We start from the raw sequence: 13,895 nt of genomic DNA on the forward strand, positions 1-13,895 counted from the left end.
AATAAAAATTTAATAACCAAACCAAAACTATATGAAAGGCTAATAAGGGAATAGACCTCGAAACCCAAATCAAATTGAATCTCTAAATAGAAGAGTCTACACCCTCCTTAAATCTCTCTCATTCTTGAAGTAATTTTAAAATGACCTATTATTTGTATTTTAACAAAAAGTCATATTATATATATTCTTATATTATACCACATCTACGTTATTTCAAAGTTGTATTATAGATTATATAATAGATATCTCTAATTGCACCAAAGTTGTATCGTAAGTACCCCTATACTATATTATAATTAATTACTCTTAGCTGTAGAAAAATTATATCGTAGATATCATGTTATACTATGAATATTCTTACATTTTATTATAAATATTTTCATGTTATAAAAAAGTCATATTATAGATGTCATTATCTTATATTGCGTATGATATGGGTCGCACTTCGGCGGTAAAAGAAGATTGAGGAAGGAGAGATGAAGCAAAGGAGGAAAAAAAGAAAGCCAAAATCGGAAGAAAACAAGGATCCCAGGCCAGGGGCGGAGTCAGAAAAAATATTCAGCGAGGGCGCAACTTACTAAAGAAACAATATAATAATATAAATATGCTAAAGATTAACATTATTTATTCAATACCTTACAATAGTTCTTTGCGATGTTTCATATTTTGATAACGTTGTATAATAACTTCATTATCAATGTTCGAAAATATCTTTTTCTCAACATAAACAACTAGGCTATCATTCATCCACTGATCTCCCATTCGATTGCGCAATCTATCATTCACAATGTTCATTGTAGAAAATACTCTCTCAACAGTAGCAGTAGCAATCGGAAGAACTAGTACCAAAGTCAGAATTTTGTACACCAATGGATATATTATGTTTTTTTTCGTCATAACCAACTTCTCTGCAAGATCACCAAGGCCTTTCAATCCTTCAAACTCTTTGTTAGAGCGCATATTAAAAATAAAAGTTTCTAGTTGATCATCAAGTGTTAGGAGATTTACTGATGAAAAATCTTTTGGATAAAACTCAGCAAGTTGAATCAATCTTTTCTTGTCAAGAGCAGATAATGAATCTTTTGGACATAGACATGCTACACAAAGAAGCAACTCGGTATTTGCCTCCGAGAAACGATCATTCAACTCTTGAAGTTGCATATCAATGACAGCATAGAATAAATCTACATAAAAATGATGCAAATATGTTATTTCTGGAGCTTGACATTGTGGGCGACCATGAGCTGCACGGCGTATAAACATATCATCCATGTTTGGAACATCAATGTAGTGCACCTGACAAACAGAATAGACTTGTTGCACAAACGAATCCCACCCATCATTTCTAAAAGACTGGAGTCGTTGTTTGCATAGTTTCACCAATTCCATTGCATTTACAATATCTTGATCTTTTCTTTGTAATGCCTTTGATAATTCATTTGTCATCGCCAAAACAGTTCTCATCAAATGTAGATTAAATGCAAAATCAAATGATAATATTGACTCCAACAAATTATATGCTTCACCTTTTTTATCAGAATTTGATCCATCAACACTAATCATTTCAAGCACATCAATAACAACTAAGAACATGGCAAGCAAGCTGATCAAAGAATTATAATGTGAACCCCAACGCGTATCACCAGAACGCTGAAGGGTAGTTTTTTTATTAAGTCCCCTTCCACTTAAAATCTCACCATTCTCCAATGCTTTTGCAACAATATTTGCTTGTTTCTCTCGAAGATGATCACAACGTTTAGACGATGCTCCAACAATATTGACCACATCAGCAACCAAACGAAAAAAGTTAAAAATTGGAGTATTCTTCTTTGCCACGGCTACAAGAACTAGCTGAAACTGGTGAGCAAAACAATGAATGTAAAAGGCGCAAGGATTCTCTTTTAAAATAAGTGATTTGAGACCATTGAACTCACCCTGCATATTACTTGCCCCATCATAACCTTGTCTTCTCAATCTAGATAAGCTTAAGTTATATTTAGAAAATGTCTTGTCTATTGCAGCTTTAAGTGAGAGAGTTGTAATACTAGAAACATGCTTAAGACCAATGAAACGTTCATTTACTTGTCCACTATTGTTCACATAACGTAAAACAATTGACATTTGCTCTTTTGTTGACACATCACAAGATTCATCAACTAGAATAGAGAAAAATGAATCCTCAATGTCTTTGATAATAGCATTGATCGTTTCAGCAGTACAAGCACTTACAATATCCTTCTGAACATTGGGAGATGTTAATTTGCAATTTAAAGGAGCTTTGTTCATTGTAACTGCCTTAATCTCATCATTATGATCACCTAGAAACTGCAATAGGACTAAAAAGTTACCTGAATTCTCTGAATTCTCAGATTCATCATGACCTCGAAACGAAAGCCCTTGTCGCAACAAAAGTCTAATACAATCAATTGATGCAGTAAGACGAATACGATAGTCACTTCGTACTTGTTTTGACTGCTTGAAGAAAGCTGACTGAATGTGTTGCTCTTGATTCATCAAAGCCTCACACTTGATACGAGCTTTATTGTGTGCACTATCATGATCCCCAACATGAATATTAAGCCTGTCTTTACTTTTCCAATACGAGAATTCTTCACTAACAAAAGCATCGCCTCTTCCTTGTTTACCCACATTTGTTTTGAATAGATAACAATACAAGCAAAAAGCAGTATCTTTTGATACACTATACTTCAACCAACTACCAAACTCTTTAAACCAAGCAGAATTGAATCATCTAGTTTGTGTCTGTCCAAATGGTCTATATGGAAAGTCATGATCTAGAGGCCGACACGGACCTTTTTGCATATCAGCTCTCCGAACTTGATCTCGAATATTAACATCGTAATCCAAAATTGGAATCCTTAGTCCAGGATCGGTGGGAAGTTGTGTAATATCAAAAGTAACACTATTTGATTTTTCCCTATCAACATCTTCTACAATCGACGGAGATTTTCGTTTAAAAAATCTATCAATAACTGTTTCAAATTCAAGATAACAAATGATAATTAGAGAATGCACAAATTCATAAATTTATCAAGTGCATATGTGTAAATTATAATTGATCAATATCTAAATTACGTGCGCCTGTGCAATTGATCTAACAATCAAAATATAAAATTACGTACCCCTGTACAATTGATATCAAATTACGTGCGCCTGTTCAAGTGATCCAACAATCAAAATATTACATTACGTGCGCCTGTGCAATTGATCCAACAATCAAAATATCAAATTACGTGCGCCTGTGCAATTGATTCAACAATCAAAATATCACATTACGTGCGCCTGTGCAATTGATCCAACAATCAAAATATCAAATTACGTGCACTTGTGCAATTGATCCAACAATCAATTAACCCAACATTAACATCACATTAACAATCAACATTAACAATCAATTAACATTACATTAACAAATTTATTTTCAAAAACAAAACCCAAACATCAATTAACCCAAACATCAGTTAACAAAATTTAACTTCACCTAATTTTAAAAATGGGATAAAAAATTTTACCTTCTTGGATAAAAAAAAATGATCAACGACAGTACAGACAGGGGGTCGGGTCGCCTGTCGCCGGGTCGGAGCCGGAGCCCGGAAAGGCAAGCCAGCGACGAGGGCAATTGGGCTAGGGCCGAGCCTCCGAGGCAGAGGCGGTGAGCGACGGAGACAGAGGCGAGCGAGTCGGGTTAGCGAGAGCGAGGCGAGCGATTGAGCGAGGGCGACCGACCGGCGACCGGGGAGGGTTAGCGAGAGTGAGGCGAGCGAGGGCGAGGCAAGCGAGTCAGCGGCGCCGGCGACCTAGGTCCTCAGCGATGGTTCCAGTTGTCCGATCCGACGCAGGCACGGAGGAAGGCCGGAGCAACCGAGCAAGTGAGGGCAAGTCGGCGAGAGCTGGTGCGAGCGCGACCGTGCGAGAGAGGGAGAAGAACATAGGGCATGGGCGGCGAGCGAGCGAGAAATGGTTTGATTGTGAGGGAGCCTAGGGTTTGATTGATTTAGGGTTTGATTTGAGAGAGCCTAGCGGGCCTGAGTGCAGGCCAAACTCAATGGTGGACCAAGGCCCAGTGAGGGCCAAGGCTCCTCACTGGGCCTTCATTGGCTTCGCCCCTTCCTAGCGATCAGATAATGACTAGAAAAATGAAAGAGACGATCGGCGTGTGGCACGTGGAACGGCAACGACAAATGCATGTCCCTAGGCCACCGTTAAAAGTTGGATAAATTACAGAAATAGTCATTAAACTTTTCATTAATATATAAAAAGATCACATAAATTTAATTTGCAATAAAGAAACTATTAAATTTTTTATTAAGATACAAAAAGATTACTAAATTTTAGTTTAGTATACAATTATATAATTATCATCAGTTATAGTTTAAAGAAACTAATGAATTGTTGACATAGTTAACAACGTAAACTCATATATAATATTAAAATGTCACGTTATATAAAGATCAATAATCTTTTTATATTTTAGTATAAAATTTAGTAATCTTTTTATATTTTAATACAAAGTTTAGTGATTGTTTAATTCTTGAATTAGATTTAATTCTTAACGGTAAGTGATGGTAGTTATGGGCTTATATATAAAATTAAAGTTTAGTGACATTTTTATATTTTAGGAAAAAATTCAGTGATATTTTTGTTATAAATTGAAGTTTAATAATTTTTTTTATAACTTAGTGCAAGGTTCAATTACTATTTTTTTTAATTTAGTCGTAAAAATTAAAATAAAAAATAAAACAAAAATAGAAAATAAAATTCAATAATAATAATAATAAATGATAATAAAATAAATTGTTTGACACGCAATTAAATTCTCGCTAAAATTTTGTGCTGGTACGCAACTTTCCTACCAAACCACCATCAAAATTAAAATCTTGAAGACAATAAGGCTGTGTTTTCTTTATTTTTTAATTTTTAGTTTTAAATTTTGAATTCATTTTTTATTTTCTATTTTGGTAGTCTATTTTTATAAAATTGAAAACGTGTTCTCTTTGAAATTTTAAAAATAAATTTTTAATAATATTTTATTTAACAAATTTGATTATTCAGTAAATTAAAAATATTTAATGTTAATATATTATTAAAAAATATATATATTTTAAAGTTAATGAATTTTATAATATTTTTTTCTCATTATAATAATAGAATATATGTAAGCACCCCCGCTCGGATATCCCAAGCACCCGGACTACCCGAACGGAAGCGCCTACGGGAGGAGAAAAATAAAGAAACACGAGACAAAAACCACCCCGGCATGCATACTCAAAGATGAGAGCAACGGAAGCGAAGAAAAACACATGCATGCACTACGAGTACCCCGCTAACACAGCGGTCACAAGATAAATAAACAAACACAAACTCCTGTGCCGAAATACACAAGACTCGAGAAAACACCTGGCACAGTAGAAAATAATAGAGTAGACCCTACACAATTATCAGAGTTGACAGGGATTGACGAGACTGCCTGTACACCACACCGACTCTGCCGTTAAAGTTGACTCCCTTGCTATGGCCCACGCCGCCACTACCTGGAATGATGAAAAGCAAGGTGAGTCGAGAGACTCAGCAAGCATAAGGAAAAGAAAGGCTGTAGGCTGAGTATAACCAAAAAACTCTTCCCAAAATAAACCCCCAGGTACACACAAGCCATGAGACGCTACAACACAACAGCTCAATAGCATAACAAAATAAAAGCACATACCGGTCCTTGGGGCCCACATAAGACACTTGGCACCCAAGTCCCATACCAACCTGCCGCTGCCCTGAAAGGCAACAAATGTCTCCACAAACCTGCGCGCGCAATCCCGGGTTGGTACTCCCGTCACCCGTATCCGTCGGTACTCCCGACAATCGAGCCATAGGCTCCCTCGGAACGGTACTCCCGTCCGAGAACTAATAACTATCAGTAGCCATGCAATGCACATAAAATGCAATGGCGTAGTGAGCATCAACGTGATACAAGGCGCCCATACATCCAGGCATCAGGCCATGCTCCGCCCACATAGTAAACCACACGCCATGCATATGCTCGCGTTGGATGCAACCTAACCAAACTAGAATGACCGTGTCCAAGCATTCTCAATAAATGGATATCCCAATATGCATCCCGTACCCATGTGCATATCAAATCATGAACAGTAATACAATGTATCTAATCATGCAATAAATCACATACCGGCAGAGCTAGTCAGCAGTGCCCGGCACCGGTCAACGGCCAGTGACTAAGGGTGTCCACCCGACGGTCCACATCAGGGCCGTACCATAGTCTACTCCAACGTCACCAACAACCGACCCCTGCCTTACTGCTCGATAGCTCTAACCGAACCATAAATAAATCCGAGAAAAAGCTATAAATAAACCCGATAAAATCATAAATAAATCCGCCCGTCTAGGAACCTAATTCTCAGGTTGGTTCGGCATCATTCCCAAAGGGAGTGGGGGCGGTACAAACCCCCATAGGCTCACAACAAATAAAATGCTAGAAGTCTCGGATTTAATTTAAATTGAAACAGATGAATAATAATTTAACAAATAAGGTTAGGAGCCGAATTAAAGTAAGGGAGGTGATAAAATACAGGAAATCACAGGGTCTTTCACGGGAATTGAAGAACACGAAGAGAGAGTTAGGAGCTTGCCTTTACACGGCCGTTCCTTGCTTTTCTTGCACACCCGCTGCGAAGTAAAACGTTCGCTGGCAATAAATAAAATCGCAGCTTTAATTAAATAAATCTACCGTGTAATATAATTAATTTAGCCGTCTAAAATCCCACGTAAGCGCACCACAATTAATATCTCAACGAGTCTCATATTTATTTTAAATTAAATCACGCTAATAAAGCCAACTTAATAAATTAAATTTAAATCAAACGACTCCAAATTCCATAATTAATAAACGAGTCGAAACAGACGAATAGAGGGTATAAAATACGAGAAATCACAGGGTTTCTCACGGGAATTAAAGAACACGAGGAAAGGATTAGGAACTTGCCTGAAACTAGCTGATTCCGACCTCTCTCAGGCTCCCGAGGCAAATTAAATCATTTCCTAGCAAATAACACAACCGGGACCCAAATTAATTAATTTTAATCGCGAAAAATTTATAATTTAAACATGACATGCTTCGACTAATTTTTACCCACGTACCTGATCACTTCCTCTGCCGAAAAATTCCAAAATCCCTTTATTTTTCATATTTTTCCTCTTCTTTTATTTTCTTCTTCTTCTTCTTCTTCTTCTTCTTCTTCCGCGCCCACTGCTCCAGCGCCTTCTCCTTCTCCTTCTCCTTCTCTTTCTTCTCTTCTTCTTTCCTTTCTTCTACCTTTTCTTCTTTCTTTTCTTCTTCTTCCTTTCTTCTTCTCCTTCTTCTTTCTTTCTTCCCCGCGGCTGCTGCCTCCTTCTTCTTCTTCCTGCAACCAGCACACCAGTGGCGCAGCTGAGCTCCACCGGCCGCCGCCTCGACCAGCGCCGCCTTGCTGCCATGGCCGAGCAAAGCTCGGCCAGCTTCTCTCCCTCTCGAGCTCTCTCTCTCCATCTCAATCTCTCAGCTCCCCCTGCTCTCTCACAAATCCTCTCTCTCTCTGTTTAGATTTCAAATATCAAAGTAATGGAGGAAGCTTCCTGAAAGCTCACGAGCACCGCCATACTTATTAAACAAATTAATTCAATTTAATTTATTATTATGGTTATATAATTATCTCTATTATTTTTATTATCATTTTCAATTTCTTTTTTTCTTGGGATATTACAATTCTCCCCTCCTTATTAGAATTTCGTCCTCGAAATTCGCGCTCAATCCATATCCTCAAGATACGCTCACATCTCTCGTGATATTACCCAACATTACCTCCCGGACATTCCATATCATCATTTTCCAGTTCTCCCAAGTCAAAATCTACTATACATCCGATTTGACTTAATATACTAGCATATCTTCCCAATTGGAACACGATATGACCCTTAATACCTTAACCCACTTAAGGAACTTCATCAATCATATTACCTACAACAACAAGGTTCGCCTATTACAACATCATAATCCAATCATTCCTCAAGGCTATCTCACCTATCAATCTAAAGGCAAACTCAAAAGTCAGAGATATTAAATCTCAATGATTAACTAATTTGCAACACAAACCCCAATGCAACTGCAGCTAACTTCAAGTGCGTTCGGTAACGATAGGAGTGGGGCCATCCTCGAGAAGCTAATATTCGATAACGTGACCTAGACCTGTCACATACTTACGACGCATCGGAACACGAAAACGATACGACATCCTCAATCAAGAATTCAGCAGCAATATCCTTTAGTCTGACTTTTTCCAACTGATTCTTAACCAGATACACAACATTTTCTCGACAGTACTTTCTCCCACAATTTGCCGCGAATACTCGGGGTTTCATCAATAAGTAGGGGTAATCATTTAATTAGGACTATCAAAAATAGACGTTCTCCACTCAATACATCTCGTGATCTAAAATGTCACCCGATAGTCTCCCCTCCTTAAAGGAATCGGCACATCCAATTAGGGGTTCCTATTATAACTCATTCGGTGATCGCCAACCCTTAATCTTGTCCTTGCTACTGATCTTAACTCCCAATAGCTAATTGGGCCGTACCCAATCTTGATCGTTAATTACTAACCCTGACCTCCTCAAAGACTTTCTACGCTAGCCAGAACACGATCTTTAGTACTAGTGTTATCTACTCTATAGTCTGCGCGACTGAAAGCACTTCACCGTATCAGTAGCCGTTCTAATCCACATGACGTCTCATAGGTTTCCTCACAACGAAAAGTAATTGACGAGGGTAAAACATGTCGGGCTGGCATAACAAGCCATCTCATGTTTCTGCCGATGTACCACTTGACCAGCACCTAGAGGAGTCTCATCTTCTCACCCGATCAATAATCGACCCTAGGGCATGTGGTCCTTGATCAGTACCGCGCGTACTCATAGCAACCATTACCCTTACAGCAAAACCCAACAGTTACTTAACCCTATATCCAATTTCGGCCTTGGCCATACACCTGGGTATCTCCCATAACAATAATCTTAGAGGGGTCTTCTTATTCCTAATTCACTTTATCACCAATGTTCTACAGCAGTGCAAAACGTCTATTACCACATTTGCTTAATCATATTTATTACAGAACCTCACAGCCTTAGTCATTTGCCACGCCAATCGCGGCGTCACCTGAACTCCGCTCCACCTGTGAGAACTAAACACCTACACTCTAGCCAGGTTGTAATGCCAAATCTCCAAACAGCATAACTGTTGTAAAAGCCAAGTCCTCAATTCCATAATAGTCTTTCAGTGAATTCTCATCACAGATCTCTCTTGGGACTTCGTATTAGTGTTCCGAGTTATCCATCCAAATTCGATTAAAACTTAGGGTTGCTGCCCTAAACCTCCAAGAAAATGCAAACCCCTCAGAACCTCAATTTACCTTCACACTTCCTTACGATACATATCTCCAGTCTGAATATGTACAGACACTTTAAACCATCAACTACCACATTAACCAACCTTCAGTTTTCCATCTCAGTACACCCTATACACATCTCGGTACCTACGGATCTACTAGTAACCATTGGACTCCTATAGCACATTTTCCACCATGTGGTACCTTCCCGTACCACTCCTGGCAAAATTCAATCATGAACCTCCAGATCACATTCTACCACGACCTCATCTCTCATGAGATTGACGCAAGCCTTTTGTCGGGCGTCGACAACGCCTGGCGAGACCAAGGAAATCTCCAAACATCTATTTTTGTCGCCAATAGACAATAGTTAGAGACCCAATAAATCCACCACAAAACAAGTGTCAGATCCACTCGGCCTTAGCCGACACAGTTCACAACCAAATGTCTATCGTAGATTTGACCGGTGACTTCCTAGGTGCATACTATTCGTCATATCAGATCACTAGGACACTCTTTGCTAATAGCAATGACTACTCGATTTCTAAGGATCCCAAGGTACATAAATTTACTAAATACCTCTCATCACATAATACCCTCAAATATTGCACCTGATGTTTCTCACATAATTCTCATCCTTACAAAACTCGTAATTTACAACTTTACATTTTCATTACAGCCCTTTAATAACCATACTGATTAGAACTCCTCTTATCACCTCTGGCAACCGAGGTAACTTCATCTACCAGGTACGCTAAATCCTCATTGCTAGCTATGCTAGAACTGGGTCCAACGGGTCCCTCTAGTGGCTATGACGACACCCTCACAGTAGCTTGGATTGACTGAGTGCCAGGTAGTGCTTCAATCCCGAGCACATCCTATATCGCCCCCTGATAAGGTTCCCAAATGACAACTTGTTACCTTACAGCCCTAGCAAAATATCATAATGAAAACAAAGGCTCCCATCATTCATCATTACTTCAGTCAGCTGCCTTCACGCATCATTCATGTGCTCACGAGCGAATAGGACTTGTCTTTCTGACAATCCCCAAAAGATCTCGTGAATCGACTCTTGAAACAATTCATCAAGCTAATACATATAACTCACTAGGTACTCCTCTTCGTCTTGCCCGCCTCCCCATCTAGAAGCAAACTCCTGTTCCCACTGACACCATAAACAATGCAATTCTGAGAGCACATCCGAGTTGGGTAAGGGTACATTGGGAATCTAGGCCTTCGGGTCCTATTGGGAATACTCAAAATCTGCATACAACACTAAACATCCGACAACTTTATGAAGGCGAAATCACCATCTGACCCAAACACCTAGGGATAGGCACACGTCCTAAAGAAATCCCATTCATGCCACTTCACGGTCCCTTCCTAACATGCATTTATCACCCCTGCACGAGTATAAATTGGGACACGATCTCTGGCTCAAATAAGCAAAACTCAACTTAACGCAGCCTGACCCTATTTAATTAGCCTAAACCTCCCTAACTCTACCCGACAACCTTGGTGTACAGGAACTCGTCCCCGAAAACTGACTCAAACTACGCTCTGATACCAACATTGTAAGCACCCCCGCCCGGATATCCCAAGCACCCGGACTACCCGAACGGAAGCGCCTACGGGAGGAGAAAAATAAAGAAACACGAGACAAAAACCACCCCGGCATGCATACTCAAAGATGAGAGCAACGGAAGCGAAGAAAAACACATGCATGCACTACGAGTACCCCGCTAACACAGCGGTCACAAGATAAATAAACAAACACAAACTCCTGTGCCGAAATACACAAGACTCGAGAAAACACCTGGCACAGTAGAAAATAATAGAGTAGACCCTACACAATCATCAGAGTTGACAGGGATTGACGAGACTGCCTGTACACCACACCGACTCTGCCGTTAAAGTTGACTCCCTTGCTATGGCCCACGCCGCCACTACCTGGAATGATGAAAAGCAAGGTGAGTCGAGAGACTCAGCAAGCATAAGGAAAAGAAAGGCTGTAGGCTGAGTATAACCAAAAAACTCTTCCCAAAATAAACCCCCAGGTACACACAAGCCATGAGACGCTACAACACAACAGTTCAATAGCATAACAAAATAAAAGCACATACCGGTCCTTGGGGCCCACATAAGACACTTGGCACCCAAGTCCCATACCAACCTGCCGCTGCCCTGAAAGGCAACAAATGTCTCCACAAACCTGCGCGCGCAATCCCGGGTTGGTACTCCCGTCACCCGTATCCGTCGGTACTCCCGACAATCGAGCCATAGGCTCCCTCGGAACGGTACTCCCGTCCGAGAACTAATAACTATCAGTAGCCATGCAATGCACATAAAATGCAATGGCGTAGTGAGCATCAACGTGATACAAGGCGCCCATACATCCAGGCATCAGGCCATGCTCCGCCCACATAGTAAACCACACGCCATGCATATGCTCGCGTTGGATGCAACCTAACCAAACTAGAATGACCGTGTCCAAGCATTCTCAATAAATGGATATCCCAATATGCATCCCGTACCCATGTGCATATCAAATCATGAACAGTAATACAATGTATCTAATCATGCAATAAATCACATACCGGCAGAGCTAGTCAGCAGTGCCCGGCACCGGTCAACGGCCAGTGACTAAGGGTGTCCACCCGACGGTCCACATCAGGGCCGTACCATAGTCTACTCCAACGTCACCAACAACCGACCCCTGCCTTACTGCTCGATAGCTCTAACCGAACCATAAATAAATCCGAGAAAAAGCTATAAATAAACCCGATAAAATCATAAATAAATCCGCCCGTCTAGGAACCTAATTCTCAGGTTGGTTCGGCATCATTCCCAAAGGGAGTGGGGGCGGTACAAACCCCCATAGGCTCACAACAAATAAAATGCTAGAAGTCTCGGATTTAATTTAAATTGAAACAGATGAATAATAATTTAACAAATAAGGTTAGGAGCCGAATTAAAGTAAGGGAGGTGATAAAATACAGGAAATCACAGGGTCTTTCACGGGAATTGAAGAACACGAAGAGAGAGTTAGGAGCTTGCCTTTACACGGCCGTTCCTTGCTTTTCTTGCACACCCGCTGCGAAGTAAAACGTTCGCTGGCAATAAATAAAATCGCAGCTTTAATTAAATAAATCTACCGTGTAATATAATTAATTTAGCCGTCTAAAATCCCACGTAAGCGCACCACAATTAATATCTCAACGAGTCTCATATTTATTTTAAATTAAATCACGCTAATAAAGCCAACTTAATAAATTAAATTTAAATCAAACGACTCCAAATTCCATAATTAATAAACGAGTCGAAACAGACGAATAGAGGGTATAAAATACGAGAAATCACAGGGTTTCTCACGGGAATTAAAGAACACGAGGAAAGGATTAGGAACTTGCCTGAAACTAGCTGATTCCGACCTCTCTCAGGCTCCCGAGGCAAATTAAATCATTTCCTAGCAAATAACACAACCGGGACCCAAATTAATTAATTTTAATCGCGAAAAATTTATAATTTAAACATGACATGCTTCGACTAATTTTTACCCACGTACCTGATCACTTCCTCTGCCGAAAAATTCCAAAATCCCTTTATTTTTCATATTTTTCCTCTTCTTTTATTTTCTTCTCTTCTTCTTCTTCTTCTTCTTCTTCTTCTTCTTCTTCTTCTTCTTCTTCTTCCGCGCCCACTGCTCCAGCGCCTTCTCCTTCTCCTTCTCCTTCTCTTTCTTCTCTTCTTCTTTCCTTTCTTCTACCTTTTCTTCTTTCTTTTCTTCTTCTCCTTCTTCTTTCTTTCTTCCCCGCGGCTGCTGCCTCCTTCTTCTTCTTCCTGCAACCAGCACACCAGTGGCGCAGCTGAGCTCCACCGGCCGCCGCCTCGACCAGCGCCGCCTTGCTGCCATGGCCGAGCAAAGCTCGGCCAGCTTCTCTCCCTCTCGAGCTCTCTCTCTCCATCTCAATCTCTCAGCTCCCCCTGCTCTCTCACAAATCCTCTCTCTCTCTGTTTAGATTTCAAATATCAAAGTAATGGAGGAAGCTTCCTGAAAGCTCACGAGCACCGCCATACTTATTAAACAAATTAATTCAATTTAATTTATTATTATGGTTATATAATTATCTCTATTATTTTTATTATCATTTTCAATTTCTTTTTTTCTTGGGATATTACAATATAAATAAATAAATGTGTTTTGAATTTAAAGTTTATTTTGGATGAAAACACTCAAAACAACTTTTTGTTGTTTTGAGTTTTCTTTATAATAAAGAGAATGCAACCTAAGTGTTTTTTTTTAAAAGACTTAATTTCTTTCGTATTGGTTATATATGTGTTCTTGATATGCAATTTTACATTCTAAGACATTGTGACACATTGTTTATTCATATTTATGTAGGTCTTGGGATGCATTTGATGATGATGAGTGACATATATAGTTGGTCG

The 13,895-nt window shown here is 39.6% G+C and overlaps 1 protein-coding gene across 1 annotated transcript; it reads right to left on the minus strand.

The window, feature by feature from the left end:
- Nucleotides 1-636: 636 nt before the first annotated feature.
- LOC127790165 (uncharacterized) lies at nt 637-7,503 on the minus strand. Its single transcript, XM_052319462.1, has 3 exons — nt 7,446-7,503; nt 2,814-2,993; nt 637-2,726 (listed from the first exon to the last, which is right to left on the minus strand). Exons 1-3 carry the CDS (start codon nt 7,501-7,503, stop codon nt 637-639), a joined length of 2,328 nt encoding a protein of 775 aa, XP_052175422.1.
- Nucleotides 7,504-13,895: the final 6,392 nt, after the last annotated feature.

This window comes from Diospyros lotus, chromosome 14, assembly GCF_014633365.1.
Source record: "Diospyros lotus cultivar Yz01 chromosome 14, ASM1463336v1, whole genome shotgun sequence".
In the NCBI taxonomy this organism is placed as follows: Eukaryota; Viridiplantae; Streptophyta; class Magnoliopsida; order Ericales; family Ebenaceae; genus Diospyros; species Diospyros lotus.

Bases quoted from the DNA above. Each gene is read 5' to 3' on its own strand.
- LOC127790165 (XM_052319462.1), bottom strand. From the start codon at position 7,503: ATGGCAGCAAGGCGGCGCTGGTCGAGGCGGCGGCCGGTGGAGCTCAGC. The intron at 2,994-7,445 runs GTGTGCTGGTTG...AATTTGAAACAG, and splicing joins GGAGCTCAGCTGCGCCACTG to TTATTGATAGATTTTTTAAA. The intron at 2,727-2,813 runs GTCCGTGTCGGC...CTTGGTTTAAAG, and splicing joins GAGAGCTGATATGCAAAAAG to AGTTTGGTAGTTGGTTGAAG.